This window comes from Callospermophilus lateralis, chromosome 5 (genome assembly GCF_048772815.1).
Source record: "Callospermophilus lateralis isolate mCalLat2 chromosome 5, mCalLat2.hap1, whole genome shotgun sequence".
NCBI lineage: Eukaryota > Metazoa > Chordata > Mammalia > Rodentia > Sciuridae > Callospermophilus > Callospermophilus lateralis.
The window spans coordinates 43,009,786-43,037,109 of NC_135309.1; the positions used below are offsets into that span (position 1 = coordinate 43,009,786).

Sequence of the window (27,324 nt, forward strand, 5' to 3'; positions counted from 1 at the left end):
TGTTTCATTTTTATGTGAATCTGTTTTTATGCCAATGTATTGCTGTTTTAGTTACTATAGCTTTATTGTACCATTTGAAGTCTAATTATAGTCTGTCTCCAGCTTTGTTCTTTTTGCTCAAGATTGCTTTGGCTATTGAGGGTCTTTTGTAGTTCCAAACACATTTTAGGATTATTTTTGCCATTCTGTTAATACTTTTTGTGTGTGTGTGTTGTGCTGGGGGTTGAACCCAGGGCCTTGTGCATTGCATGCAAGGCAATCACTCTACCAACTGAGCTATATCACCTAGCCCATGTCATTTCTGTTAAGAATGACATTGAATTACTTTCAGTAATGTGGTCATTTAGCAGTATTTATTATTGTGTGTGAAAACGGGTTATATTTCAATTTATTTGTGTTTGCTTCAGTTTCACTCATCAGTGTTTTTAGTAGAGAGATCTTTCACTACTTTAGTTAAATGTAATCCTAGGTATCTTGTTTTCTTATAATAATTATAAATGGAATTGATTTCTTGATTACCTTTTTGGATAATTCTCTATTAACATGAGAATTAATGATTATTTTATGTTGATTTTTTTTTTATCTGCAACTTTACTGATTTTGTTCATTCTAACAATTTTAAGGTGGAAACTTTAGGCTTTTCTATATGTAAGATCATGTGGTTGATAAATTGGCAGCTTGCCTTGGTGATTTATTGGGATGCCTTTTATTACTTAGAGCAGAAATTTTTAATTTTGATAATGTCCAATTTATTAATTTACTCATTTTATGGCCTGTTCTTTGGTATTATATCTAAGAAATCTTGCTTAATCAGTATCATAGTTCCCTTCATAATAGGGATTTTTATGCCACCGGCAGGAATTGCATTCAGATAATTCTACTTCTGAAGCTTAGAGTCTTTTTTTTTTTTTTTTTTAATTTTTAGTTGTAGATGGATATGATACCTTTATTTTATGTGGTGCTGGGGATCTAACCCAATGCCTCACACATGCAAGGTGAGTGCTCTGCCACTAAGCCACAACCCTAGCACCCTGGAGTCTTTCTTTACATTGCATCTAACATTGCTATGTTCCAGAGAGATTCGAGTCCTTCAAAAAACAACAAAACCTGCCTTTTATTATAGAAATCTTTAGACGGTCACATAATAGTCCTGGAAATCTTAAAATTATTGTTATTATTTATTATTATTAAGATTTTTTGTTTTGTTTTCTTTTTTCCCCAGTACTGTCAATTGAACAGAAAGTCACTCTACTATTGATATATACCTCAGACCCTTTTTTAAATTTTATTTTGAGATAGGGTTTAAGTTACCCAGGCTTGCCTCTAACTTGAGGTTGTCCTTACCTCAGCCTCTTCATTATCTGGAGAATTATAGAGATGCCTAGTGCACCCAGCAAGAGGCTTTATTTTATTTTATTTTTTTGGTACAGGGGTTTGAACCTAGGGGTGCCTTAACATTGAAGAACATCCCCAACACTTTTAATGTGTTATTTTGAGACAGGATTTTGCTGATGTGCTGAGACCAACCTTGAACTTGTGATCCTCCTGCTTTATCCTCCCTGGTCATTGCGATTACAGACCTGTTCCACCATGCCCCACAAAAGGCTGTTTTTGAGAATTGGAAGTTTTGCTCATTTTAGTAAAAATAATAGAGTAAGAAGAGAAAGTCACTTCTTTTTTAAAAAATATCTATTTTTTAGTTATTATTGGACACAATATCTTTATTTTATTTATTTATTTTTATATGGTGCTGAGGATTGAACCCAGGGCCTTGCACATGCTTGGCAAGCGCTCTGCCACTGAGCCACAACCCCAGCCCAAGAAAGTAATTTCTTATTGCTTATGGTTTACCCTAGTTTTTCTGCAATAGGGCAACCACGCTGTTATTATATAGATTGCTCTAATTTGTTAATAGCTGACACCTCTTTAGTGTCAGGCAATGGTATACTTGTTACAAATACATATTTAAAATGTTTTCCTAAAATTTTAATTAGCTGGGTGATCTCAGTTGTTTGTATATGAGATAGGTGATTTGAATAATCTCCTATTTATACCAGAAAATGCCAGTGGCAGGATCTGCATTCAGATTGTTCTGCTTCTTAAGCCTGGAGTCTTTCTTTACATTGATTGCATCTAACAATGATATGTTCTGGAGAGAGAAAATCCTTCAAAAAACAACAAAATCAACTTTTTATTATAGAAATCACATAAATAGAAAGAACACTATAAGAAATCTGAATGTATTCATTATTTAGTTTCAATAATCATCATCTTTCTGCCTCATTTTCCCCATATATTTTAGAAGATTTCTACCATATAGAACTAGAACTACATTTTTGCGGGGTGGGGTGGAGAGTACCAGGGATTGAACTCAGGGGCATTCCACCACTGAGCTACTATTTTTTTATTTGTTCTAGTTAGTTATACATGACATTAGAATGCATATTGACACGTCATACATAAATGGAGTAAAACTTTTTATTCGTCTGGTTGTCCATGATGTAGAAATACCCAGGTCGTGTAATCATATGCACATAGGGTGATAATGTCTGAGTCACTCTACTCTTATTCCTACCCTAATGCTCTTCACTCCCCTCTAGTTCAAAATACCACTACCCCCCACTCCTCCCCTTATTGTGGATTAGCACCTGAATATGAGAAAATATTTGGCCTTTGGTTCTTTGGGGTTGGCTTATTTCACTTAGCATAATGTTCTCCAGTTCCATCCATTTACCATTAAATGCCATAATTCCATTCTTCTCTAAGACTAAGTAATATTCCATTGTGTATATATACCACAGTCTCTTTATCCTTTCATCTGTTAGGTTGGTTCCACAGTTTAGGTATTGTGAATTGAGGTATGTTCCCCAACCCTATTTCGTTTTGTTTTGGTATTGGGGGTGGAACTGGGACACTCATCTACTGAGCCACATCACACCCTCCCCCCCTTTTTTAATTTTGATAACGTCCAATTTATTAATTTACTACTTTTATGGTCTATTCTTTGGTATTGTATCTAAGAAATCTTGTTTAATCAGTATCATAGTTCCCTCCATAATAGGGGATTTTTATGCCATTGCATTTTATTTAGAGACAAGAGTTTCACTGAGTTGTCATGGCAAGGATCAAACCCAGCACTTTTCGTATTCCAAGCAATCATTGTATCACTGAGCCACACCCTCAGATTTAGGGGGTTGAATTTTTTAAAGCAATGTGTCATTAGAGGATGCAATAATTATTATGAGTCATCTATACAGGTGTCTTTAGGATTTTATCCATTTGTCTCAAAGATGTCTATTTTGTTTCTTAAAGATGTCTTTCGGGGGCTGGGGTTGTGGCTCAGTGGTAGAGCGCTCACCTAGCATGTGCAAGGCACTGGGTTCGATCCTCGGCACCACAAAAACAAAATAATGTGTCTACCTAAAACTAAAAAATAAATAAATAAATAAATATCTTTTTTAAAAAGATGTCTTTCTATAGTGTTCAGAATGAAGATCTAAATTAGGTCCCTGCTTTTTTTTTTTTTTTTTTTTTTTTTAATGTTTCTCTCAACCACACTGCCTGACTCACCCTATTTTATTAATGCTATTTATTCATTGAAGTGATGGCCCTTTTTCCTGTCAAACTCTGTTTTCTCTACTGTTTTTGTGCATCGGGAGTAGAAGTACTCTGGATAGAACCCTGGGACACTTTTCCAGTGAGCTATATCCCCAATCCTTTTCATTTTTTATATTGAAACAGGATTTTGCTAAGTTCTCAGTCTGGCCTCAAATTTATGGTTTTCCTGCCTTAATGCTTTTGTCATAGATGGACATGTTACCTTCCTTTATTTAATTAATTTATTTTTATGTGGTTCTGAGGATCAGACCCAGTACCCCATACATTAGGCAAGCTCTCTACCACTGAGGCACAACCACAGCCTGCGTTAGCTTCTTGAGTTGCTGGGATTACAGGCTTGCCCCACTGTGCCCCAGTACTGTATTATCTATGCTCTAGTTTCATTAATTGCAATCTAGTGTGCTGGCTAGGTACTATGTCCCAGTGACTTGGGAGGCTGAGGACGGAAAACCACAAGTTTGAGGCCAACCTGGGCACATAAGTGAGACCTTGTCTCAAAATAAAAATATGAAGAGTTAAGGATTTCACTCAGTGATAAAATTCCCCTTTGTTCAATCTTAAGTACTCCAAACAAAATAAACAAAACATAAAATTTGGTTGGTTGCATCCTCTAGGTATCCCTTTAACTTCTATCTTCCTTATTTTCTATAAGCTTACTGTTGGATCTGTTGGCTAGATGAGACTTTAGTTGTGTGGTTTTACTTTTCTATTTTTTTTAAAAGAATGCTCTTTCAACTATTATACAACTGATTGAATCATGTCTGTTAACATATGTTGTCATATTGTCAGTTTATATTGATTTTTCATTGTATTCAATATTGTCAGCCTAATGAGTCTATTATGAAGTTTCTTACTAACTTTTGATCCTAATGGTTCATTATTGGGGTAAATTGTTTAATTAGTATTAGTTTTCTTCTTTTGACATCCCAGGAATCCATACCTGTTTTGTATGTAAGCAAAGTGGGGAAGATGTTAAAAGGTGCCTTTTGCCTTTGTGTGGAAAATTTTATCATGAAGAATGTGTCCAGAAATACCCACCAACTGTCATGCAGAACAAGGGCTTTCGGTGCTCCCTCCACATCTGTATAACCTGCCATGCTGCTAATCCAGCCAGTGTTTCTGCATCTAAAGGTATGGGTTTTTTATGAGGACCAGTCTAATTGTAATATCGCAGTCTCATTGGCAATGGATATTTTCAATTGCAATCTGAAATCTATCTGATATCTCTTTGTCAGTTAGGCAGAGTTAGAGAGAATAGAAGAGGAATAGGTTAGTTTCTCATCATCAGGTTGCGTTCTGTAGCCTTTGGCATTATATGGTAGTTTTATCTATTTGCATTGAATAAGAGATATAGTTCCCGACTGCATTCACTAGTTACTGCATTCAGTTATGTTTAACTGTCTTCTTTTCATTTGTTTTAATTGTGTAGATTGCATTTATTGATAGGTTTTAGTGGTTAAAGTATGTTACTGGATGTATTTCATTTGGAAGAGTTGGAGAGGAGTGCGTTTACTTAGAAGATTAACCACAGAGTACCCATGTAATCATTGCTGTCCTATCACTCTATCCCATTTATTTAATCTAAGGCAGATTCCAGGATTTCTAGAATTCAGGCAGTGGTTGGGTAGAGCTTTCTTTGGTGAGGTAGACTTGTTTACAGTTATGGGATCTGACTTCCTTCGATACAGCATTGAGGGTCCATCATAGTTTTTTTCATGGCTGATTGCACATTTAGGATTTATTGTCTTAGTGGGTCTTAATTTGCTTTCTGACATTTTTTCAATGGTAGTAAATAGACAGAATAATTCCCATTGTTCTTAGTATTTCATCTGTTTTTCTTTTGTTCTTCCCTGGTTTTCTTGTTTAGGTCGTCTGATGCGCTGTGTCCGCTGCCCTGTGGCATACCATGCTAATGATTTTTGTCTGGCTGCTGGGTCAAAGATCCTTGCATCTAATAGTATCATCTGTCCTAATCACTTTACCCCTAGGCGGGGCTGTCGAAATCATGAGCATGTTAATGTCAGCTGGTGTTTTGTATGCTCAGAAGGTAAGATGTTATGAGTGCTCTAAAAGTACCGGTATTAATCCTGTGTTTTAATTGGAACAAAAATAATTTCCCTCACATTGCCACTGGAAGAAATATTAGAAGACAATGCCCCAAATTAATGATAATAGCAGAACTTTAAAATCTTTGTGGTGTTGCCTAATAGGGAGAGATTTATTTATTTTTGTTTATTTACTAATTTGTTTTTAGTACTAGGGACTGAACTCAGAGGGACTTTACCACTGAACTACATCCCTAATCCCCCCCACTTTTTTGATTTTTTTTTTTTTTAAGTTTTAATTTGACACAATATCTTTATTTTATTATTATGTGGTGCTGAGGATCGAACCCAGCGCCCTGCATGTGCCAGGCAAGCTGTGTACCATTGAACCATAACCCCAGCCCCTCCCTGGCCCTTTTTATTATTTATTAATTTATTTTAATTTTTTAAAAGTTGTCAACTGACATATAAATGGTGCTGAGGATCAAACCCACAGCCTCACACATTCAGCAGGTGCTCTACACTAAGGTACAACCACAGCCCCCATTTAATTTGTTATTTTGAGATAGGAACTTACAAAGTTGCTTGGGGCCTCGATAATTTTCTGAGATGGGTTTGAAGTAGTGATCCTCCTGCCTCAGCCTTCCATATTAATGGCATCACAAGCGTCACCACACCCACTTTTATTTTTGTGTCAAGTCTCCTTAAATTGCTGAGGTTGGCCTCGAATTTGTGATTGTCTTTTCTCAGCCTCCCAGCTGCTGGGATTACAGGTGTGCGTATCACTGTGCATGGCTTAAAAGTTTTAATTTTTTATTTTGAATATTGTATGTTTTTGTTAATATGATGAGGCAGTAAGAAAAGTAGGGGGTAATCACCCCAGATCCTAACATGCACGGGGGGAGACCAACGTTGCTTACTGTTGAGTGGTATTGCTTTAGACATTTATGTGCATCAGTAGAAAGAAGGATAGATATCTTCACAGAAACAATTCCAGTTAATGGTATCATATAATTATTTTTTAAGTCAATTTCACTTGAATGTAAAGAAAAAAAACAGTGAAGGAATTTATGGTTTTCTTAGGTAAATATATCTTTATATTCTTAAAAGATCTTGTAAGGTGTAGATAAAATAAATCTTATAATTTTGGAAAACCCCACTGCCCCACACCAATTTTTAAAGTAATTCTCTTTTAGAGAGTTTATAATAGTCCTCTCACAATTTCTTTCCTGTTTATTTCTTTTCCATCCTTTGTCACCTAATTTTTGCTATTTTTATATTTAAAAATTTTTAAATTTAATTTTGATATGTTAACTGGTTTTTATAGGTCTGCATTTCACATTTTGATTTTTGTCTTGGTTGCCTGAACTTCTAAGAGGAATTTTCAAGAACACAGTGGTCTGCTTGAGATATTATTTACTTGTATCCTAGAATGATTATCTTGGGTTATTATAGAACACAAGATTTGGATATATTTGTAAACATTGCTGTACTATCTCTGGTTGTGGAAAACTCATATCTAGTTTTTTTCATTCATTTTCAAGTTGGCTGAATTTTGTTGGTTAGTTTTTTTAAAACAATTTCTCTAACTTTACTTTTTTGAATATCTGCTTATTGACTGTGAAAACTTTGCTGCTTAGGAATGTTCAGAGAGACTGATTTTAAAATGGTTCAACAGAAGCAATAAAATAAACAGTATACTTGGAATCTAAAAACCAAAGTTTGAATTCTGACTTTTCTCCTGGGGTCATATTGCTTTATGAAGACTTGGAATGACTGGGATTCCTGTTTATAAAATATAGTCCCCATTCCTTAGGAAATGGTCATATTATAATAGTATAGATTAAATGAAAACGTGGTTGTATCCCTTGGACAATGAGAAAATAAGTTTAAATGATCCCTGGTCTTATTTTAATTTTTTGCCTTCATTTTGGACTGACTTCTTTCTCAGTCTGCCTTACTGTTTGATTTTCTCCTAAAAACTTTCTTCATTGCTACTTAACCTTCTTTTTCCCAGATGTATATGCCCTCTAACCAAAGAACTAGAATCTAATTTTTTATGGAATTTCAAAGAATTCTATTACATTCAATGGAGAAGACATTATTATATCCCTTTTAAGAAATTTAGATATACTAAAGAGTGTTAAGGTCCTCCTTACCCCAAATAATTATACAACTGCTTTATTCTACCTGTTTGGGCATTTTTCTTTTTTCCCCCTTCCTGATCTTCCTCCTTCCCTCTGTTTTCTGTCCTTGAAATTTATGTAACCCGGTAGATAATTTAAGGAAAAAGAAACCTACAGAAAGGAGTTTCATCATGATAGTCATTTGTAGCCTCATACTGTGGTTCTAATGTGGAACAAATAAAATAGTGTTCAGTACGGTTATATTTGTATGAAATAAAATTTTGGTATAGGGTTTTTTTTAATATTTTATTTTCAACTGACATAATAACTGTATATTTATGGGGTAAATTTGGTATTTTTGTACATACATATGTGTGTATTGTGGAAATACAGGAATGAATATATATATATATATAAAATATGAATCTCTTAACATAAAAAGACAGTTGCACTGATTTTTTTTTAAAGATGCATTAGATTTGTGATTGTTACACATAAATTTTATGATATACTACATCCTTTTTTGTTTGACTAACAACCTATTCCTTGTAAACATACTCCTTATGAAATTGTCTTTTGATAAATGATGAAGTCTGTGTCATTTTACCACCTGTATTTCCTGGACATAGGAAGATGAAAATTTCAGCCTTAGACTCTTTTTAAATTTTTTTTTTTAGTAGTGGTTGGACATAATACCTTTATTTTATTTGTTTATTTTCATGTGGTGCTGGGCATTGAACCCAGTGCCTTCAACAAGTCTCAAGTGTAGTCCACAACAATATCAAGATTGCTACTTGCCTTTTGTACTTCATTTTACATTTGCACAGATAGTATAAACCAATGGTGGGTGAAATTGCTGGCATGTTGATAAATTTTCAAGATTTCCTTGATCATTAAGAAAAATTTTAAAATTCTATTAAATTCTGAACGTAAAATGAACATTGTTTTAGTGTTCTATGTGGTGGGATAGGAAGTATACATTAAGCAGTTCTGTGGCATAATGATAGTTGTCTTGAGTTAAAGCAATCATGTATCTCAATTTCAAGCTTTATTATCTTTTTGTGGCAAGGGAGCAGGATATTGAACCTAGGGACACTTTGTCACTGAACTACATACATAACTCTTTTTCTTTTTTATTTTGAGACAGGATCAAAGTTACTTTGGCCTCAATAAATTGCTGAGGCTATCCTCACACTTGCCATCCTCCAACTTGCCATCCTCCTGCCTCAGCTCCCAGTTGCTGGGATTTCACAAGTGTGCCACCACATCCAGCTTAATTATGTTTATTACTTATGAAACATCATTTTTAGTTTTAAGAATTACTGACAAAATTATCATGGGGCTGGGGTTGTGGCTCAGCAGTAGAGTGCTCGTCTAACATGTGCGAGGTGCTGGGTTCGATCCTCAGCACCACATAAAAATAAGTAAAATAAAGGCTTTGTGTCCAACTAAAAAATATATTTTAAAAAATTATCATCTACATCCTTGAACATCCTAGTACTTACTGATGAGATCATAGTGATACTAAAAAAAATGGAATACTTTAGTAATATATATGAAATAGGTCAACATTTAGAAGACATATATGACTTAACTAGTATTTTTCATGTAACCAACCCATGTATTAGAAGGCATACATAAATAGAAAATTCTTTCAAATTGTAAGATAGATCGATGAATTTTAGTGTAATAGCAACAAGAGACATTCAGATTCCAAGTCACAACTACCAAAATGCCTATGGTGTTTTAGTGTATTATCAAAGTAGTATTATCCACAATTGGTTTTTTTTTTTTTTTTGAGAGAGAGAGATGAGAGAGAGAGAGAGAATTTTTTAATATTTATTTATTTTAGTTCTCGGCGGACACAACATCTTTGTTTGTATATGGTGCTGAGGATCGAACCCGGGCCACACGCATGCCGGGCGAGCGCGCTACCGCTTGAGCCACATCCCCACCCCTATTATCCACAATTGTTGAATGGAATTGTTTTGAATGGAATCTGTTTGGACAGTAAAATACTCTAATTCAACTATATATCTCCAAGAAACCAAATTTTCTTCATGTACATCAACCAAACAATATATCCAACACAGTGCAGTTAAATATATTTGCAAAAAAAGTAAAATAATATTTTTCTCAGTATTTTTAATTTCAGAAAAAATGTTTTTATTTAAATGTTTTTCATAATATAATGGATTTGTTTAAAATAAGTTAATATTTAAAATATTTCTTAGTTTTAATTTTTACTTGGCAAATATCTCAATATGTATGTGTGTCTGTGTGTATCATCTTCATTGTCTCTCTCATAAACAAAATATCATGGCCTTCTATATAATTCAAGGGTGTAAAATCTGAGGCCCAAAAGCCTGAGAAATGATGATGCTGATGTTACAAATTATAAAATGAATAGTTTCAACATTCCCCATCACCCCTACCCCTTGTGCAAAGGAGAGAGCTGAAGGTGAGATGGTTATTCAGGAGTGTAAGGATAATAAATCTAAAAGAAAACAGACCTTAGAATTCAGCAGTTATGTTTAAACTTCATTTTCTCTCTTGACCTCTTCCATTAAATATCACTTTTCCCATATTTTGTTTGCTTTTGATAGTTCATAAGGTTTTTCTTGTTCTTTCTGCTTGTCTCTCTCCTCCCTCCGTCCCTCCCTCCTGTTTATCTCTTTCACTCCCACCAGATATACTTTCCTGCTGAGCTCCAATCCATCTGTTCACACTCATCCTGTTGGTTTCCTCCTTCAGGTTCTCTCTCAGCTCATCCTATTTTGTCCTTTTGTTCAAAACTTATGTGCTTTCCAGCATTTTCCCACATCTCTTGTCTGTTGCCATTATTCACTATTTTTTTTCCTTCACTTCAGATTTCTTTTCATATTATTTCCTCATTGGAAGACCTGGGACAAATTCCATTTTGTACATGATCTATAACAGTGTGATCTAGATAATTTAAAGAAATGATAAAGTTACCATGGCAAGAAATTATGTAGGGAAAGTGCCACAAAATCAAGTTTTTAGGAAGATTTTAATGATATCAAATGGCACAGTTAGAATGAATAAACTTGGTATATTCCTTGGCAAAGGTTTACCCCTCACTAACCCTTTAGGCTAAGAGTTTTATCTGGCAGGTATTACAATTGTTGTATTCCTTAAATATGAATCTTCCTGGACTAAGTGTAAATGGTTCAGTAGTAGAGCATTCACCTACCATGCCTGAGGCCCTGAGTTCTATCCACAGCATCACCCCCATCCCAATAATCTCCCTTCCCTGAAATATCTAATTTGTAATTCTCAAGCATGTGGATTTCAGAATCAAATACATACATTATGGAACATTTTTAGTACATAATCTTTAAAGAAGTAAATGTTATTACTACTAATATATATGAATAATTAGCCTGGTTTCTGAGAATTTTGATGGAGGGGTAAACAAACTGAAATTGAGACAGTAAACCACAATAGTACCTATGGTTTATTGTTACCAGCGAAATTTAAAGATACTATAGTGGCAGATGTCTGCATTTACAGATTACAGTCCTTATTATTTCATGATCTTATTTACATATTACACAAAATGTGTGTGTGTGTGTGTGTGTAAGATAATTTGTTTGATAATTCCATTTAATATAATAGATCTCCCTTTTATATATTAAAATTTACACATCTGTCACATACTGCTAGGTGATTTATTACCTGGTTTAGTTCTCAAACACATATGGTTTTTGTTTATTTTAGAAAATACCATTAAGGAAATTACAGCTCAGTAAACAAAGTGAATTCCCTTTTGTGCTGGGGTTATGGCTTAGTGGTAGAGTACTTGCTTAGCACTGTGAGGCAGTGGGTTCTAATCCTCAGTGCCACATTAAAAAATAAATTAATTAAATAAAGATATTCTGTTCATCTGCAACTAAATGTGTGTGTGTGTGTGTGTGTGTGTGTGTGTGTTAAGTAAATTGTCCAAGGTCATGTGGTCTTAAAGCTGGAAGTCCAGCCCCATTAAACTAGTATTTTTTTTTTTTAACATGATCATTGTGTGTGGTAGTATTTCCTTTATTTGATGTGTTGTCTTCTAGAGAGGGGAAAGAAAATTTGTATATATATATATAGCTACATATGACATTCATGTTTACCTTTAACCTCATGGCCAATAAGATCTCATGTTAATCTATTAATCTAACAACTTTGTTGCAAGGGGAGCTTAGGAATATTAGAATGGAAATATTCTTATAGAAAAGTGTTTCTGGGTCATTTATTAAATTATTAAGCCCTTGACTAGGCTGGTAAATAATTGATTACGAGCCAAGCAAAAGTTGTTTGAGCTGGGTATTTGTATTCAGCCTTGAAGATAAGTGCACGTTTTGGTTTTGATTTTTTTTTTTTTTTTAATTTCTATAGGAGGCAGCCTTCTGTGCTGTGATTCTTGCCCTGCTGCTTTTCATCGTGAATGCCTGAACATTGATATCCCTGAAGGAAACTGGTATTGCAATGACTGTAAGGCAGGCAAAAAGCCACACTACAGGGAGATCGTGTGGGTAAAAGTTGGGCGATACAGGTGAGTAAGCATAAAGGATAATGTCACTCAGTGATTTGGTTTGTTTGTTTTTGTTTTGTTTTTACTAACCTGTTTCTTGGGACCTCTCAGATATTTAAAAAATTATTTTCCTAATAAGACAATTCCCCCCTAAATTAATTTTTCTTTCTAAAAATGTTAAGTTATGATATACAGTTATAGGACTATATGCACTCTGTAGAAAGTTCACTAATAAAAACAAACCTATTATCTCACAAATAGGAGTTAATGGTTTAATATATTTACTTGTAGACATCAATACACAGCAGTGCTTCTTCTCACCAAATAATTATCCTTATAATTTATGCCCAGGTTTCCATTTTGCTCAATCTTTCTTACTTATTTCCTGCCTGCCTGCCTGCCTGCCTGCCTGCCTGCCTTCCTCCCTGCCTGTCTGCCTGCCTGCCTGCCTGCCTTCTCTCCCTCCCTCCCTCCCTCCTTCCTTCCTTCCCTCCTTCCCCCTCTGAGGATTGAATCCAGGGCTTCACACATGCCTGGCAAGTGCTCTACCACTGAGTCACAACCCCCAGTCCCTTGCTTTTTCTTTTTAAAATTATTTTATGGAACTTGAAATGCACAGGATATAACATGAATGATTTTAAAATATAATGAATGGGGACAGTAGGGTGAGTACAGTTCTTGTATGTCAATAAAAATTTTTATTAATAATAAAAAATAACAACAGGAGCACTTATTCTTTCTAAACAGTAAAGAATTAGAATTTTTTATTTCTTTACCTTGTTGTATAGGTTTGATACATGTCAAATGTTTTGTTTTACATGTTGTAAACTTTTATATAAAGGATCTCCTTCCCAACCCTGCCAGTTCTGGGGATTGACCCTCGGGTATTCTACCACTCAGGTTACCCCCTATACACAGCCTTTTTATTTTATATTGGAATAGAGGCTGGCCTCAAGCTTGTGATCTTCCTGCCTCAAATCTCCTGAGTAGTAGGGATTACAGGCATTCACCACTGTGTTGGGTTAAAAGAATTATTGTTGATGTATTTACTCTTTCATTTTTAGATCCCTGAGATTTACTGCAATTATTATTATACTCCAGTTTCCTCATGGTTCACTGTTCTACTGTATTCATTTTAGTGCTATTTCTTGATTTCCATGCACTGGAGCTTCTTGGGGCTTCTGGATTAAGTAGCTTGGTTGAGGTTTATAGCTTTTAATAGCTAATGCCAAATTGTCCCTCTATATTGGTAGTATTCATGTAAGGCTCCTTCCCCCCATTTTTTAATGTAATTATTCAGTATCCTGTTAATTATTGAAAAGTTACCCTTGTAAAGGTCATTGTATTTGGTATTATTGTCATTCCCTTGACTACTGTTGTCAGTCCCTTAAGCATTCAAGTTTTTTTCCTGTTTTTCATTCAGTGAATATTATAATCATAGACATTTGTTTGTTTCTCTGTATTCTTTCTTTTTTGGGTGTGTGTGTGTGCTGGGGATTGAACCTAGGGCCTTGTGCATGCAAGGCAAGCATTCAACCAACTGAGCTATATCTCCAATCCCTTTGTTTTCTCTCATAAACTCCTTCAAATCAAATAACTTGGGTCTAAGGAAGTTTATGAATATGAGTTGTAAGCATTTGTGTTCAGGCTTCCAGCACATAATAGTTGTTTGTGTTCTAATGATCTTGAGAGATTTCCAGGTGCTTGGATTTTAATATTGTCAAGCAGATGTTGTTTTCTTACTCCTGTCTTAAGCAGGACCTTATTTATTTATTTAAATATTACTTGCAGCTTTTTAGAGGTTTCTCCCCTTGTTTTCACCTTTCCCAGGTGGTGGCCAGCTGAGATCTGCCATCCTCGAGCTGTTCCTTCCAATATTGATAAGATGAGACATGATGTGGGAGAGTTCCCTGTGCTCTTCTTTGGGTCCAATGACTATCTGTGGACTCATCAGGCCCGAGTCTTTCCTTACATGGAGGGAGATGTGAGCAGCAAGGATAAGATGGGCAAAGGAGTGGATGGAACATATAAAAAAGGTAACTATCCTTTGTATTTCTCAGGCCAACAGAGAACCCTGTTGCCTGAACATCTGCTGTCTTTTAAAATTCACAAAACTCTTCTTTTTGCCAGCTTTCTATTGACCTCTGGGGTTTTATGGGGTTGTCACTGTAGGATTTGACAGGGAAAGTGACCCACATAACTCATTTTAACTAAACTTGCCTTACTGTAGTCCCTCAAGAAAGATTGTTTTCTCAACATATCAAGAAATGAAGTTCAGGTATGTTTTATAGAACAAACATTGCAGTTTGATTTGCAAAAACTTGGATCTCTTGCAAATCCCCAAATGGTTTTGTTTTCATTTCTTTTTCTTTTTTAGCTTTTTGAGAGGAAATAATATTCAATAGAAAATGTAAAAGGAATTAAAATTATAGAGCCATTTGATTTTTGTAAAGTAGCCTAGTATTGATGGCAGTGGGGGCAGTTATGACTAAAAGAGGTTCCTTAGTATAAGCAGTAGTCATTTTACCACTTATAAGATGCTTAAAACAACTGTGAGCCTTGGCATTCTCTTATGATATGAAGCGAAAATGTTGCTCTGATTACTCAGTGGATGATAAAAGTAAACCTGTAGGGCACTTAGTTGGTAATCACATCAGTGGTAATTATATTCTTTCTATAGCTGTCCTTTGAAAAGCCATGTATCTTTTGCTGTTTGAATATTAAATTTGAAGATTTTATCTGCAAACTGAGATGAATATGGCTGCAAGTGAAACTTCCTGGTGGGATGCAACAAGATTCTAAGCAGATGATACTTCATGGATAGGGAATGGGTGTAATGTGTACAGGGAATAAGTGTAATCAAGGTTCTGTTTGCCTCATGTTATTTTCAGTTATTTTAGTAGTTCCTCACCTGTTTGCCATGTCATTTCTGTCCTGAGGCATGGGCTATCCATATTCATTACTAATACAGTAAAGTGTATCAGTACTAATACTAATAGGAGCTTGAGTCTAGAGTCTTCCTATCTCAGATCATCAGTAACTTGTGACCAACATCATGGCCTTCACAGTGGTAGTCCTCACCAAGGATATGGGAGAAGGTATAACGTAAAGAAGGCTATGAGTTTGAGCCTGCTGCAGTTTTGAGATGTTGCTGTTGCTTTGCGTACCAGAGTCTGGCTATGTTTCTTATCTTCTAGAAATGTATGTTTTGTGGGGGAATCTGACATCGATACTGGCACTCAAACTACCGTTCAGTGATGGCTGTAGTAGATATATGTCTGATTGGCTGAGCAAGATGAGGCATGGCTAAGCCGGGTACTGGAGTTTTGAAGCCATGGATGATGGCTACTGTCCTAAGTGCTACTTTGCTTTTGGTCCTATGGCAACCCTGCAAAATATATACTATCCAGATTTTTGCGTATTTTGGAAACTGAGGCACCTGAAAGTTATATTATTGGCTTAAGGTCCCAGTGTCAGTAAGTGGTAGAAAAAGGTTTTTAATGCTAGCAGATGGAATCCAGAATCTAAATTCTTAATTTCTGCACTGACTGTGAGGAACGAAATGTCCTTAAATGTTGTATGATAGACAGCATATGTGAAAGTACACATTTAATTTACCCTGTTGGGTTAAGTATTTGGTATAGTTTTAGTACAGGGTTCCGAGAGCACTGTACTGGCTGCCTGAAAGGAAAGTTAAGTTGAATGGTGAGAGAGTTTTAAAAACTTCAGACTCTGATACAGAGTATGAGATTGTTAAAAGGTAAGGGATAGAGCTGGGGCTGTAGCTCAGTGGCAGAGCCATTGCCTAGCACATGTGAGGCACTGGATTTGATCCTTAGCACTGCAAAAAATAAATAAAGGCATTCTATCTATCTACAACTCTAAATAAATAAATATAATGGTGGGTGATTACAGCTAGGAAGATGAGTGAGGGTACTGTTTCTAGGCAGAAAAGATGAGACCATAACGGAATTGTTCATAGGATAGAGTGGATGATGTGTAACTGGGCAAATATTGTTGTAGACAAAGCAGGACATACTGAATAACAAAATGTGGAAGGATGAATTTTAGTATAATTAACAGACATCATGTAATACAAACGTACTGCTAGATGGTGACAGGGAAGAAGATATGAGTCAAAGAATTGACAGGGAAAGAAAGCTACAGAGAAAAAGGTAGGAAGAGTTGTAATTGTTGGAACTTTTTATCTGTACAAGGAATAATTAATCAATAGTGGAGAAAAATGAGAATCTCTTTTGTTGAGGTTTTCAGATACTTTTAAACACAAGGACAGAACTTGAAATTGAATGTAGATAAGATGTGAAGATCTGTCTATCATTAGAGTTGTAATGGATATTTACAGAAAGAGTATTAGAAGAGTAGGATGGGGCTGGGTATGGTTTCATATGCTTGTAATCCCAGGTATTTGGGAGGCACAGTGTTGAGACCCTGGGTTCAGTCTGCAGTATCATAAAAGCAATACAGAGAAAAGTTGGACAGGTACTTAGAAGAGAAGAACTTTGAATTACTTTGTTTTGTCCTAATGCCATGTCTGAATACCTCAGGGACTGTATAACCTATTTGGAAATAGTTGTGAGATATATATATATATATATATATATATATATATATATATATATATATATATATATATATATATATATTCTAGGTTTTCTGTATACGTAGTGTTGGTTGCATTTCGTCTAAAGTATAGATTTCTTCAAATTAACTGGGAAGCAAAATAAATAGCACCCAGGTATTGTTAACTGACTTGTACTATGTGTTTTCTCAGCTCTTCAGGAAGCTGCAGCAAGGTTTGAAGAGTTAAAAGCCCAGAAAGAGCTAAGACAGCTGCAGGAAGATCGAAAGAATGACAAAAAACCACCGCCTTATAAACACATCAAGGTGAGAAAAAAATCCTAGGAGACTACCTCCAGAAGACCCACTGTATAGCTTGCTTTATTCTTTATTTCTGTCTCGTCATGCTAAGAATTGAAAGCATAAGTATAGTTGTTATGAAACAGAGGCAGATTAAAAGAAGGAACAAGTACCAGAGTAACGTTTCTAGTACAATGTATGCACTTTTTTAAAAAATCAACTGTTTATTGAAGCAATCTTTTTTTTTCTTGGAAATTCTCACATACAAGTGGGAATAGATTATATTCACATATTCATCTGTGTTCAGAGGACCCTCTGTATTATTTAATAGACAACAATAACTCTGAAGAAGAAATATATTAGAGAGTCAGGCTTAATGGTGCACACCTATAATCCCAGGGGCTTGGAGACTGAGGCAACAGGATCACAAATTCAAAGTCAGCCTCAGTAACTTAGCAAGGCCCTTAATAACTCAGCAAAACCCTGTCTCATAAATAAAAATGTTTCATGTAAATATTTTTAGAAAGGGTTGGGGATATAGTGCCCCTGGGTTCAATCCCTGATACCAAAAAAGAAAGAAGTTTATTAGAAATTTTAGTATTTATGCTGGGCACAATGGTGTACACCTGTAATCCCAGTAACTGAGACAGGAGGGTCACAAGTTCATGGCCAGCCTCAGCAGCTTTTCAAGGCTCTCAGCCACTTTGGGAGACCCTGACTCAAAAAATTTAGAGGGCTGAGGATATGGCTCGGTGTTAAAGGGCCTCTGTGTTCAATACCATAGTGCCAAAAAAATTGTTTTAGTATTTTCTAAAATACTGTTTACAAATCTTTTTTTTTTTTTTTTAATCAGATAAGGACTTTAAAATACTCACACATCATAATACATGAAAGAATACTTTTTAACCATATTATCAAAATGAGTTCACCACCCAGGATATTTATTTCTGGATAAGGAACCTGTTTCTTTTCCTTTCTATTTTTTTTTTCCTTAGTTACAGATGGACACAGTGTCTTTATTTTTATGTGGTACTGAGGATCGAACCCAGTGCCTCACACGTGTGACGCAGGTGCCCTACCACTGAGCTACAGCCCCAGCCCATAGAACCCTGTATCTTGTTTGTCCATAGAAAAGTATCATTTGCATGTCTTTTCTTTTTTTTTTTTTAACTTTTATTTTTTAAGTTTCCAAAGTATTGTAATCTCTTTATAGAGTCCAGTGTGTTTATGTATGTCCAAAATATTTTGTAGGACTTAAAGAACTATTTATTATTTATCAAAATTCAAATTTAACTTAATGTCCTGGATTTTTATTTGCTAAGTCTGGCAACCCTTTTTTAGTGGATTATAGAGATAGCACTTCTTTTTTTTTTTTTTTTTTTAATAGTTCTTGAAAGAAGATGTAGTAAAACGAGTATTTTCTTTCTGAACTTTGAAGAACCTATTTTAAGGAGTAAAAATCATAAAATGTCAATCCTGGCAAATAATTAAAACTACTTAAGAAACTTAAAACTTATAAATGTCTCATAATAGATCCTGGAAATACACCAAGAGTTCAGTGGAATCACTGTATGTGAAAAAATAACACAAGTGTGGTTAGGCCTCAGAAAAAGGAAAGTCATTGGTAATCCTGTTCACACAGTTCTAGGCATTTCAGAGTAGTACATGTATTATATTAAGCCTGGATATTGAGGAAGGAACTTTCTTTGAGTGATCTCACCCTAGAATTTAGAGACCAGTTCCTTCTTTCTGCTCTTTAAAATTTAAACAGACACATTTTCAGCAAAAAAGTATAGAGCAGGTGTTAGCAAATCCCTTGGTAGTTCAAATCTGATCTACTGCCTATGTATTATTTAATGCCAATGATCTAGCCAGAATTTTGAAATTTTTTAATGGTTGAAGGAAAAATAAATGTAATATTTCATGACACACAAGGATTATATTCAACTTTCAATGTTTATGAATTAAAGTTTTATTGTATCGCAGCTGTCTTTGTTCATTTCATGGCTGTTTTTGTACTACAGTGACAAAGAGTTGAGCTTTGTGTCAGAGACCTGTGGCCTACTCACAATACCTAAAATATATTTATATCAGTGTGTAAATCTTTGAAAGTGGTGATGGTGCGGCATCAGATAAAGATTACAAGTAAATGTTCATATACCCTATTTATGGACTTGTGGTTTGGTTGGCTGACCTTGGATATGGCAAAGATGTATGTCCTTTTTAATTTTCATACAGATAGTTTGAGGAGAATATATTTCTTGACAGACTTTAGTTTTTATAATAGTGTAAAGAATAAGAGATAAACTTGTGGAAGTGACAGCATTTTGGAATTTAGAGGACAGAAGTAGATTTTTAAGTAATAGAAACCATTTATTTGCTTACTCGATGATTGTTCGATTGATACTGGGGCATTTAACCATTGAGCTACTTCCCTAATACTATTTATTTATTTGTTTGTGTGCAAGAGAGGGAGGGGGGGAGAGGGAGAGAGAGAGAAAGAGAGAGAGAGAGAGAGAGAGAGAGAGTGTGTGTGTGTGTGTGTGTGTGTGTGTGTGTGTGAGAGAGAGAGAGAGAGACAGACAGACAGACAGAGACAAAGACAGGGTCTTATTTAGTTGCCTTGGTCTCACTAGGTTTCTGGGGCTGGCTTTGAACTTGTGATCTTCCTCCTCATTCTCCCTCGTTGCTGGGATTACAGGCATGAACCACTATGCCTGACTATAATAACTTTATTTTTAAAGATATTTATTTTTGGTGGTTCTAGGGAAATGCTCTACCACTGACATATGTCCTCAGCCCCAGTAATAATTTAGATTAACTGGAGTTAGTAATCTAGAATAATTGGTATTGCAGATATCATAAAAGACATCAAGAAGGAAGAGAATTATAATATTTGCCTTGTTTAAGAGGCTGCTGGGCTGTGTCCTGATCTTATTCTCAAAATAGTCTCATAGGCAAAGTAATTTATAAAACCATACAACTCCTGACTAGTCAAATTTTATGTATGGGCTCTCTTTGAAGACTCAATTTGATTATTCCCACTGAAGTAATAGCAACTAGGGGAGACTTCTAGTGCACAAATTCATCTCTTTTGAAATATCTGGTTTTTTCTCAGTATTGTTAATGCTGTTAACTATAAAAACTCATGAATGGCTTTGATATCACAGCAGCTCTTTGATCTTGATGTTTTTTCTCATCTTTAATGTAATTTTCAGTACTAGAACAAGTACTATACATGAAAAAATGAATAACAGTGCTGTTTTCCTTTTAAAAAATTTCAAATTACAATAGTAAATATTAAACTACTTCTTCATGTGTAAGAAACCAAATTACTCAAAAATGTTTTCATACCAAAAGTTTTACATTTAAGAATAGTGGGTATTTTTATGTAGTAGTTATATATGGTAGCCACATGCAGTAGCAGAAATTTGGTTTCCAATTCATTTGGCCTTTCAGCTTTGAAGTTGATTTTTATATAATTTTAAAAAAAATTTTTGTGAGAGTCACGTTTTATATATCAATTTTGACACTTTATATCAAACTGCTTAAATAAATCTTGATTGTTTAAAATGATGTAGCTGGGCTCATTGCGCACACCTGTCATCACAGTCCTAGCAGCTAGGTAGGCTGAATCGGGAAGATCACAAGTTCAAAGCCAGCCTCAGCAACTTAGCAAGGTTCTAAGCAACTTAGCAAGACCCTGTTTCAAGGTAAAAATCACAAAAACAGGCTGGAATAGTGCTCAGGATTAAGTGTCCCTGGTAACAAATAAAAAAAATCAGTAAAATTATGTAAAATGTGGTGCACAACTTCAAGAAGAAAAAATTTCCAGTGTTGCCATTATGTACAACCATAATGTACCAATAATAAATATGGGGGGAGTGGAAATTTACCTTAAACAGGTCTTCTGTTGTTTTATGTTCTCTTGCCTGATAATACTATGTGCTGCTTCTCCAGGTTAACCGTCCTATTGGCAGGGTACAGATCTTCACTGCAGACTTGTCGGAAATTCCCCGTTGCAACTGTAAAGCTACTGATGAGAACCCCTGTGGGATAGACTCTGAGTGCATCAACCGCATGCTACTTTATGAGTGTCACCCTACAGTATGTCCTGCTGGAGGGCGTTGTCAAAATCAGTGCTTCAGCAAGCGCCAGTATCCAGAGGTTGAAATTTTCCGCACATTACAGAGGGGCTGGGGACTTCGGACAAAAACAGATATTAAAAAGGTGCAGAAATCTCTCTCTCTCTCTTTTTTTTTTTTAATATTTATTTTTTAGTTAACGGCGGACACAACATCTTTGTTTTGTATGTGGTGCTGAGGATCGAACCCGGGCCGCACGCATGCCAGGCGAGCATACTACCGCTTAAGCCACATCCCCAGCCCAAGAAATCTCTTCTTAATGATCAGCTTTTTCTTTTCTTTTTTGTTGCTTGATTAAAATTCTCACATTCATATGATATTCTTATCATAGTAAAATAACATAGGTTATAGTTTGAGGATTAACTTTATTATTGCTAACTCCTAGAATTTAGAGGCTTGAAGATGGATAATATCCTCTAGTCTTCTGAAATTTTTTCCCCTCCCTTTTGGTTTTGGAAATTGGACCCCAGGGTGTATTTAACCATTCAACTATATCCCCAGCCTTTTTTTTTTTTTTTTTTGGCCTCAGTGTCTCACTATGTTGCTGAAACTAGTCTTGAACTGAGATCCTTCTTCATGAGCCTGCTGAGTTGCTGAGATTACTGGCATGTGCCACTGCGCCCTGCTTAAAGTCCTATGTTGATCATGTTCACTAAGTAGCAGAATGTGAGAAAAAAGAAGGAAATTCATAGGATCCTTAAGTGAAGGAAGGAGAATGAGCACATGATACAGAGATATTTAATCACCTTTTTTTGTTGTTGTTGATACTGGGGATTGAACCAAGAGTGTTTTACCTCTGAGCTATATCCTTAGCCCTTCTTCGTTTTTATATTGAGGCAGGGTCTCACTAATTTTATGAGGCTGGCCTTGAATTTATAATCTTTCTGCCCCCGTCTCCTGAGTTGCTAGGATTGCAGTCCTGTTCCACCACACCAGGCTAATCACCTTTTAATAAAATACAGTATTTTGTTGGAAGGCAGAATAGTAGCTTCATAAAACATGAAGCAGAATCCCAGCAGAGTGACACAGCCTATAATCCCAGCAGCTAAGGAGGCTGAGGCAGGAGGAGCACAAGTTCAAAGCCAACCTCAGCAACTCAGCAAGGCCCTAAGCAATTTAGTGAGACCTTACCTCTAAATAAAATATAAAAAAACGGGGCGATGGTTCAGTGCTAAAGCACCCCTGGATTCAATTCCTAGTACTAAAACAAGAATAACAACCAAAAAAACCATGAAGCAAAGGATTTGACCTTTTCTAAATGAAAAAGAGTAACATCTTCCACTTGAAGCTTGGAGGGATCTGCAAATTTCTTTTTTTGATGGTATTGGGATTGAACCCAGTGGAGTTCTACCATTGAGTTTTATCCCTAGCCCTTTTCATTTTTTTAATTTCAAGTTAGGGTCTTCCTAAATTGGCTGAGGCAGTTATTGAACTTGTCGTCCTCCTGTGTCACTGGGATTACAGGTATGCACATCTGTGCCTGGCAAGATCCACAATTTCCTAATGAACAGATAATATTTTATAGGCTTGCTATAAAATAAAATGTATATGACATTAGGAAAGTAAGCCTTTTTCTGGTTATAGTTTCTGAATAATTTTATTGATGTTTCTAAGAATGACAGTAAATATACATTGGTGTATTTCATCATTACTCATATCTACTGTTGTCAGATCCTTTTGTGATATGATAATAAATAGGGAAACATGGTCTGTTTAATATGAAAAACAGGATTCTAGAGACTTATAACAGAAGACATGAAACTAACTTGTCTCAGAAACTTGGAAGATGAGTAATTGTTGGTTAGCATTAAAGACCTGCAAGTAAGTTGACATCATGAGTGAAAACCAGTATGATTATAGTATAGGGAGGACAGTATTGTAAAGTATGGAGAGATAGTAGGCATTGTGAGCTCCAAGGAACAGGAACATAATTTAGGGAAACTGACTTTCAGGCTCTGGCATATAAAGGGATTTTTCCTTTCTTTCTTTCTTTTTTTTTTTTAACTGATAGATCTTTGATGTTCATTGTATCCTAATCCTACTGCTGGTAGCAGTAGTGGGAATGAGAATCAAATAGTTGAAAAATCACAAAGTAACTAATTATATGCATATAATATTATGCACAAAATCTGTATTGGATATTCTGGTACTTCCTTAATTTTTAAATGTTATGCCTTCATGTGAATACTGGCATACTTTTGCTGTTAAGTCAGAAACTGTTTCTTGTTGTAGGGTGAATTTGTGAATGAATATGTGGGTGAACTAATAGATGAAGAAGAGTGCAGAGCTCGAATACGTTATGCCCAAGAACATGATATCACTAATTTTTATATGCTTACCCTAGACAAAGTAAGTAGTAGAACAAAGTAAGTACTGATGAATGAAATTTGGGTTATCTTAACTCGTGTTTGTAGATACAATATGCATGTATGACATGGATCAATGTCAAGTGTTTCTCCACATGGGCTCTGCAGTAGATAAGATTGCAAATTTCTGGTGTACAGTTTCTTTTTGGTACCAGGGTTTGAGCCCAGGAGTACTTAACCACTGAATCATATTCTAGCCTTTTTTATTTTTTTTGTTTTTGAGACAGGGTCTCACTAGGTTGCTTACAGTCTCACTAAGTTCCTAAGGTTTTGCACTGCCATCCCCCTGTCTTAGCCTCTGGAGCTGCTGGGATTATAGATGTTTGCCACCATGCCCCAGCTAGTGTATATTTTTGACCAAAGGCAATGAAACTGGTTTTTGTTTGTTTGTTTGTTTGTTTATTTTGAATGATATGTTACTATAGGAGAAATATTTCAAGACAAAAATAATAATTTTTTACCTTTTATTTTACAAATTAAGTAATTTGTTAATATTTAGTTACCATATTGACAAGTTTCATTTTATTGGTATATGGAATTTTATTTTTTAATTTATTCCTAATTTTATTACCCTTGTATGTTTATTTTCTGTGTTTCTGCAGTTCCTCTTTGTAGCTGAATATTAGGTTTCACTAACTTTCTTTTCCCTCTCCCCGCTTTTATAACATCGTTTTCTGGTACTTATAAGTTTAGTTTGTGAGATCCTCACCTCCAGATATTCTGATTATACTTGAAGGTGTGCAGTTCACATATGTTTTAAATATCAGTAGGTGATTTGACATGTGCACATGGTTTGAAAACTTCATAATTAGGGAGTGGAAAACCTGCTTCTTGGGTAGTGGTCCTCAACTCTCAGTATATATCAATAATTCCCTGGTAGGCTTGTTATAGTACAGATAGTTGATCCCTCACTCCAGAGTCCAGATTATGATTTCTAATAACTCTCAGGTAGAGTTGGTGCTGCTGATCAATGGGCTGTACTTTCAGAACCACTGCTATAGGAGTTTCAGATTTCAAAAATAACAACAGATTATTTAGAATAATTTTAGATTATTGTAGAGGTCTCAGGAAGTCTGACAAGCAGCTTTTCTTGGAATTCTAGGACCGAATCATTGATGCTGGTCCCAAAGGAAACTATGCTCGCTTCATGAATCATTGCTGCCAGCCTAACTGTGAAACACAGAAGTGGTCTGTGAATGGTGATACCCGTGTTGGACTTTTTGCCCTGAGTGACATTAAAGCAGGTAAGGGTCATTTGGGGATTCTAGAGTTAAGTCCTAAATTTCAAGTTTTATCATCTAAAAATCTCACATCAGGAATTTCTAAATAAACTTTCCAAGTTTCTGAGGATAATAGCTGAAGACTTTCCTGATGGTACTTGGCCATGGTTGTGTTGTGCTTTGTTCACGAACCCTGGGCCTTGCGCATGCTAGGTAAATGGTCTACCAGTTAGCTACATTCCCCACATTCTTTATAGCTGAATACACCAACATCATCATAATAAACGCATTAACAGTAACCCTTTTCATGGGAGCACTACTCAACCCCGCTTTCCCTGAAACTTTTACACTAAACTTCACCCTAAAAACACTCATCTTAACTTCCGCTTTTTTATGAATCCGAGCATCCTACCCTCGATTCCATTATGACCAACTTACGCACCTTTTATGAAAAAACTTCCTACCCCTAACTCTAGCCCTGTGCATATAACATAACTCCCTTCCAATTATTACTGCATCTGTACCACCCCAAATCTAAGAAATATGTCTGATAAAAGAGTTACTTTGATACAGAGTAAATTATAGAGGTTTAAATCCTCTTATTTCTAGAACTATAGGACTTGAACCTAATCCTAAGAATTCAAAATTCTTCATGCTACCTTTTACACCACGTTCTAAATAGTAAGGTTGACTAAATAAGCTATCGGGCCCATACCCCGAAAATGTTGGTTTGTATCCTTCCCGTTAATTAACCCCCTAACTTCCTCCGCAATCTACTTCACTCTCTTTTCTGGAACTATAATTACACTTTTTAGTTCACGTTGACTTCTGACTTGTAGGTCTAGAAATAAGTATCCTAGCAATTACCCCTATCCTAATTGATAAAGGAAATCCTCGCTCCACAGAAGCTGCATGCAAATATTTTCTTATTCAAGCCACCGCATTAATGATCTTAATAATAGGCACAATAATTAATTTCATAGGCTGAGGTCAATGAACCCTATCCAACTCATATAATCAAATTTCATCATTTATATTTACAATTGCACTTTCAATAAAAATAGGACTTGCCCCATTTCATCTATGAGTACCAGAAGTTACCCAAGGAATCCCACTTAAATCAGGCCTTATCATGCTAACATGACAAAAAATTGCCCCAATCTCTATTGTATACCAAATTGCATCTTCCATAGACCCCACCCTCATATTATTTATAGGAACCCTATCAATCATATTAGGAGGCTGAGGAGGACTTAACCAAACCCAACTACGAAAGATCTTAGCATATTCATCAATCGCTCTTATAGGATGAATAATAGCAATTGTCACGTACAACCCAACCTTAACAATATTTAACCTAATCATTTATATTATACTTACCATTAATATATTTATACTTCTACACTACCATAAAAAAACTACTACCCTTTCCCTATCAAATTTATGAAATAAATTTCCCCTTCTAACACCTACAATTTTAATTGAACTAATGTCACTAGGAGGACTGCCCCCTTTAACAGGGTTCGCACTGAAATGAATTATTCTCAAAGAACTTATTTCAAACAATAACATTATTTTCTCTACACTAATAGCAATACTAGCACTAAATCTATATTTCTACACACAACTATTTACTCTACATCTCTAACCCTATTTCCATCATTTAATAATACCAAAATAAAGTGACAATTTGAAAATATAAAACTAATCCCCTTTCTATGAAATTTTATTATTATTTTCACTCTCTCCCTTCCATTAATACCCCTCCTTTTATACCTGAACTAGGAATTTAGGTTAATTAAGACCAAGGGCCTTCAAAGCCCTAAGCAAGTGCCCAACACTTAATTCCTGCACTAAGGACTGCAAGACTTTATCTTACATCAATTGAATGCAGACCAATCACTTTAATTAAGCTAAGCCCTTTCTTCCTAGACTAATGGGATTTAAACCCATAAAACTTTAGTTAACAGCTAAATGCCTTACTCAACTGGCTTCAATCTACTTCTCCTGCCATAAGTAAAAAAGGCGGGAGAAGCCCCTGACAGAGTTGAAGCTGCTCCTTTGAATTTGCAATTCAATATGACTATTCACCTCAGGGCTTGGTAAAAAGAGGATTCAACCTCTGTCTTTAGATATATAGTCTAATGCTTACTCAGCCATTTTACCACCTACCTATGTTCATCAACCTTTGATTCTTCTCAACTAATCATAAAGATATTGGTACACTTTACCTTCTATTTGGCGCTTGAGCTGGTATAGTAGGAACAGCGCTTAGCCTACTAATCCGGGCTGAATTAGGTCAACCTGGAGCTCTATTAGGTGATGATCAAATCTACAGTGTCAGTGTCATCGCACATGCATTTGTTATAATTTTCTTTATAGTTATGCC

At 35.4% G+C, this 27,324-nt stretch overlaps 1 protein-coding gene and 1 pseudogene across 8 annotated transcripts in view; both read left to right on the forward strand.

Moving 5' to 3' along the window:
- The window catches only part of Nsd1 (nuclear receptor binding SET domain protein 1), a 140,725-nt gene that overhangs the window by 102,838 nt on the left and 10,563 nt on the right, over nucleotides 1–27,324 (forward strand). For all 8 annotated transcript variants that reach the window (XM_076856591.2, XM_076856593.2, XM_076856594.2 and 5 more), the window contains exons 13-20: nucleotides 4,549–4,749; nucleotides 5,486–5,665; nucleotides 12,191–12,347; nucleotides 14,157–14,362; nucleotides 17,119–17,231; nucleotides 21,165–21,434; nucleotides 23,582–23,698; nucleotides 24,818–24,959. In XM_076856591.2, coding sequence (XP_076712706.2) covers nucleotides 4,549–4,749; nucleotides 5,486–5,665; nucleotides 12,191–12,347; nucleotides 14,157–14,362; nucleotides 17,119–17,231; nucleotides 21,165–21,434; nucleotides 23,582–23,698; nucleotides 24,818–24,959 — 1,386 coding nt within the window. The remainder of the gene's footprint in view (nucleotides 1–4,548; nucleotides 4,750–5,485; nucleotides 5,666–12,190; nucleotides 12,348–14,156; nucleotides 14,363–17,118; nucleotides 17,232–21,164; nucleotides 21,435–23,581; nucleotides 23,699–24,817; nucleotides 24,960–27,324) is intronic.
- Nucleotides 25,100–26,720, forward strand: LOC143399973 (NADH-ubiquinone oxidoreductase chain 2 pseudogene; annotated as a pseudogene).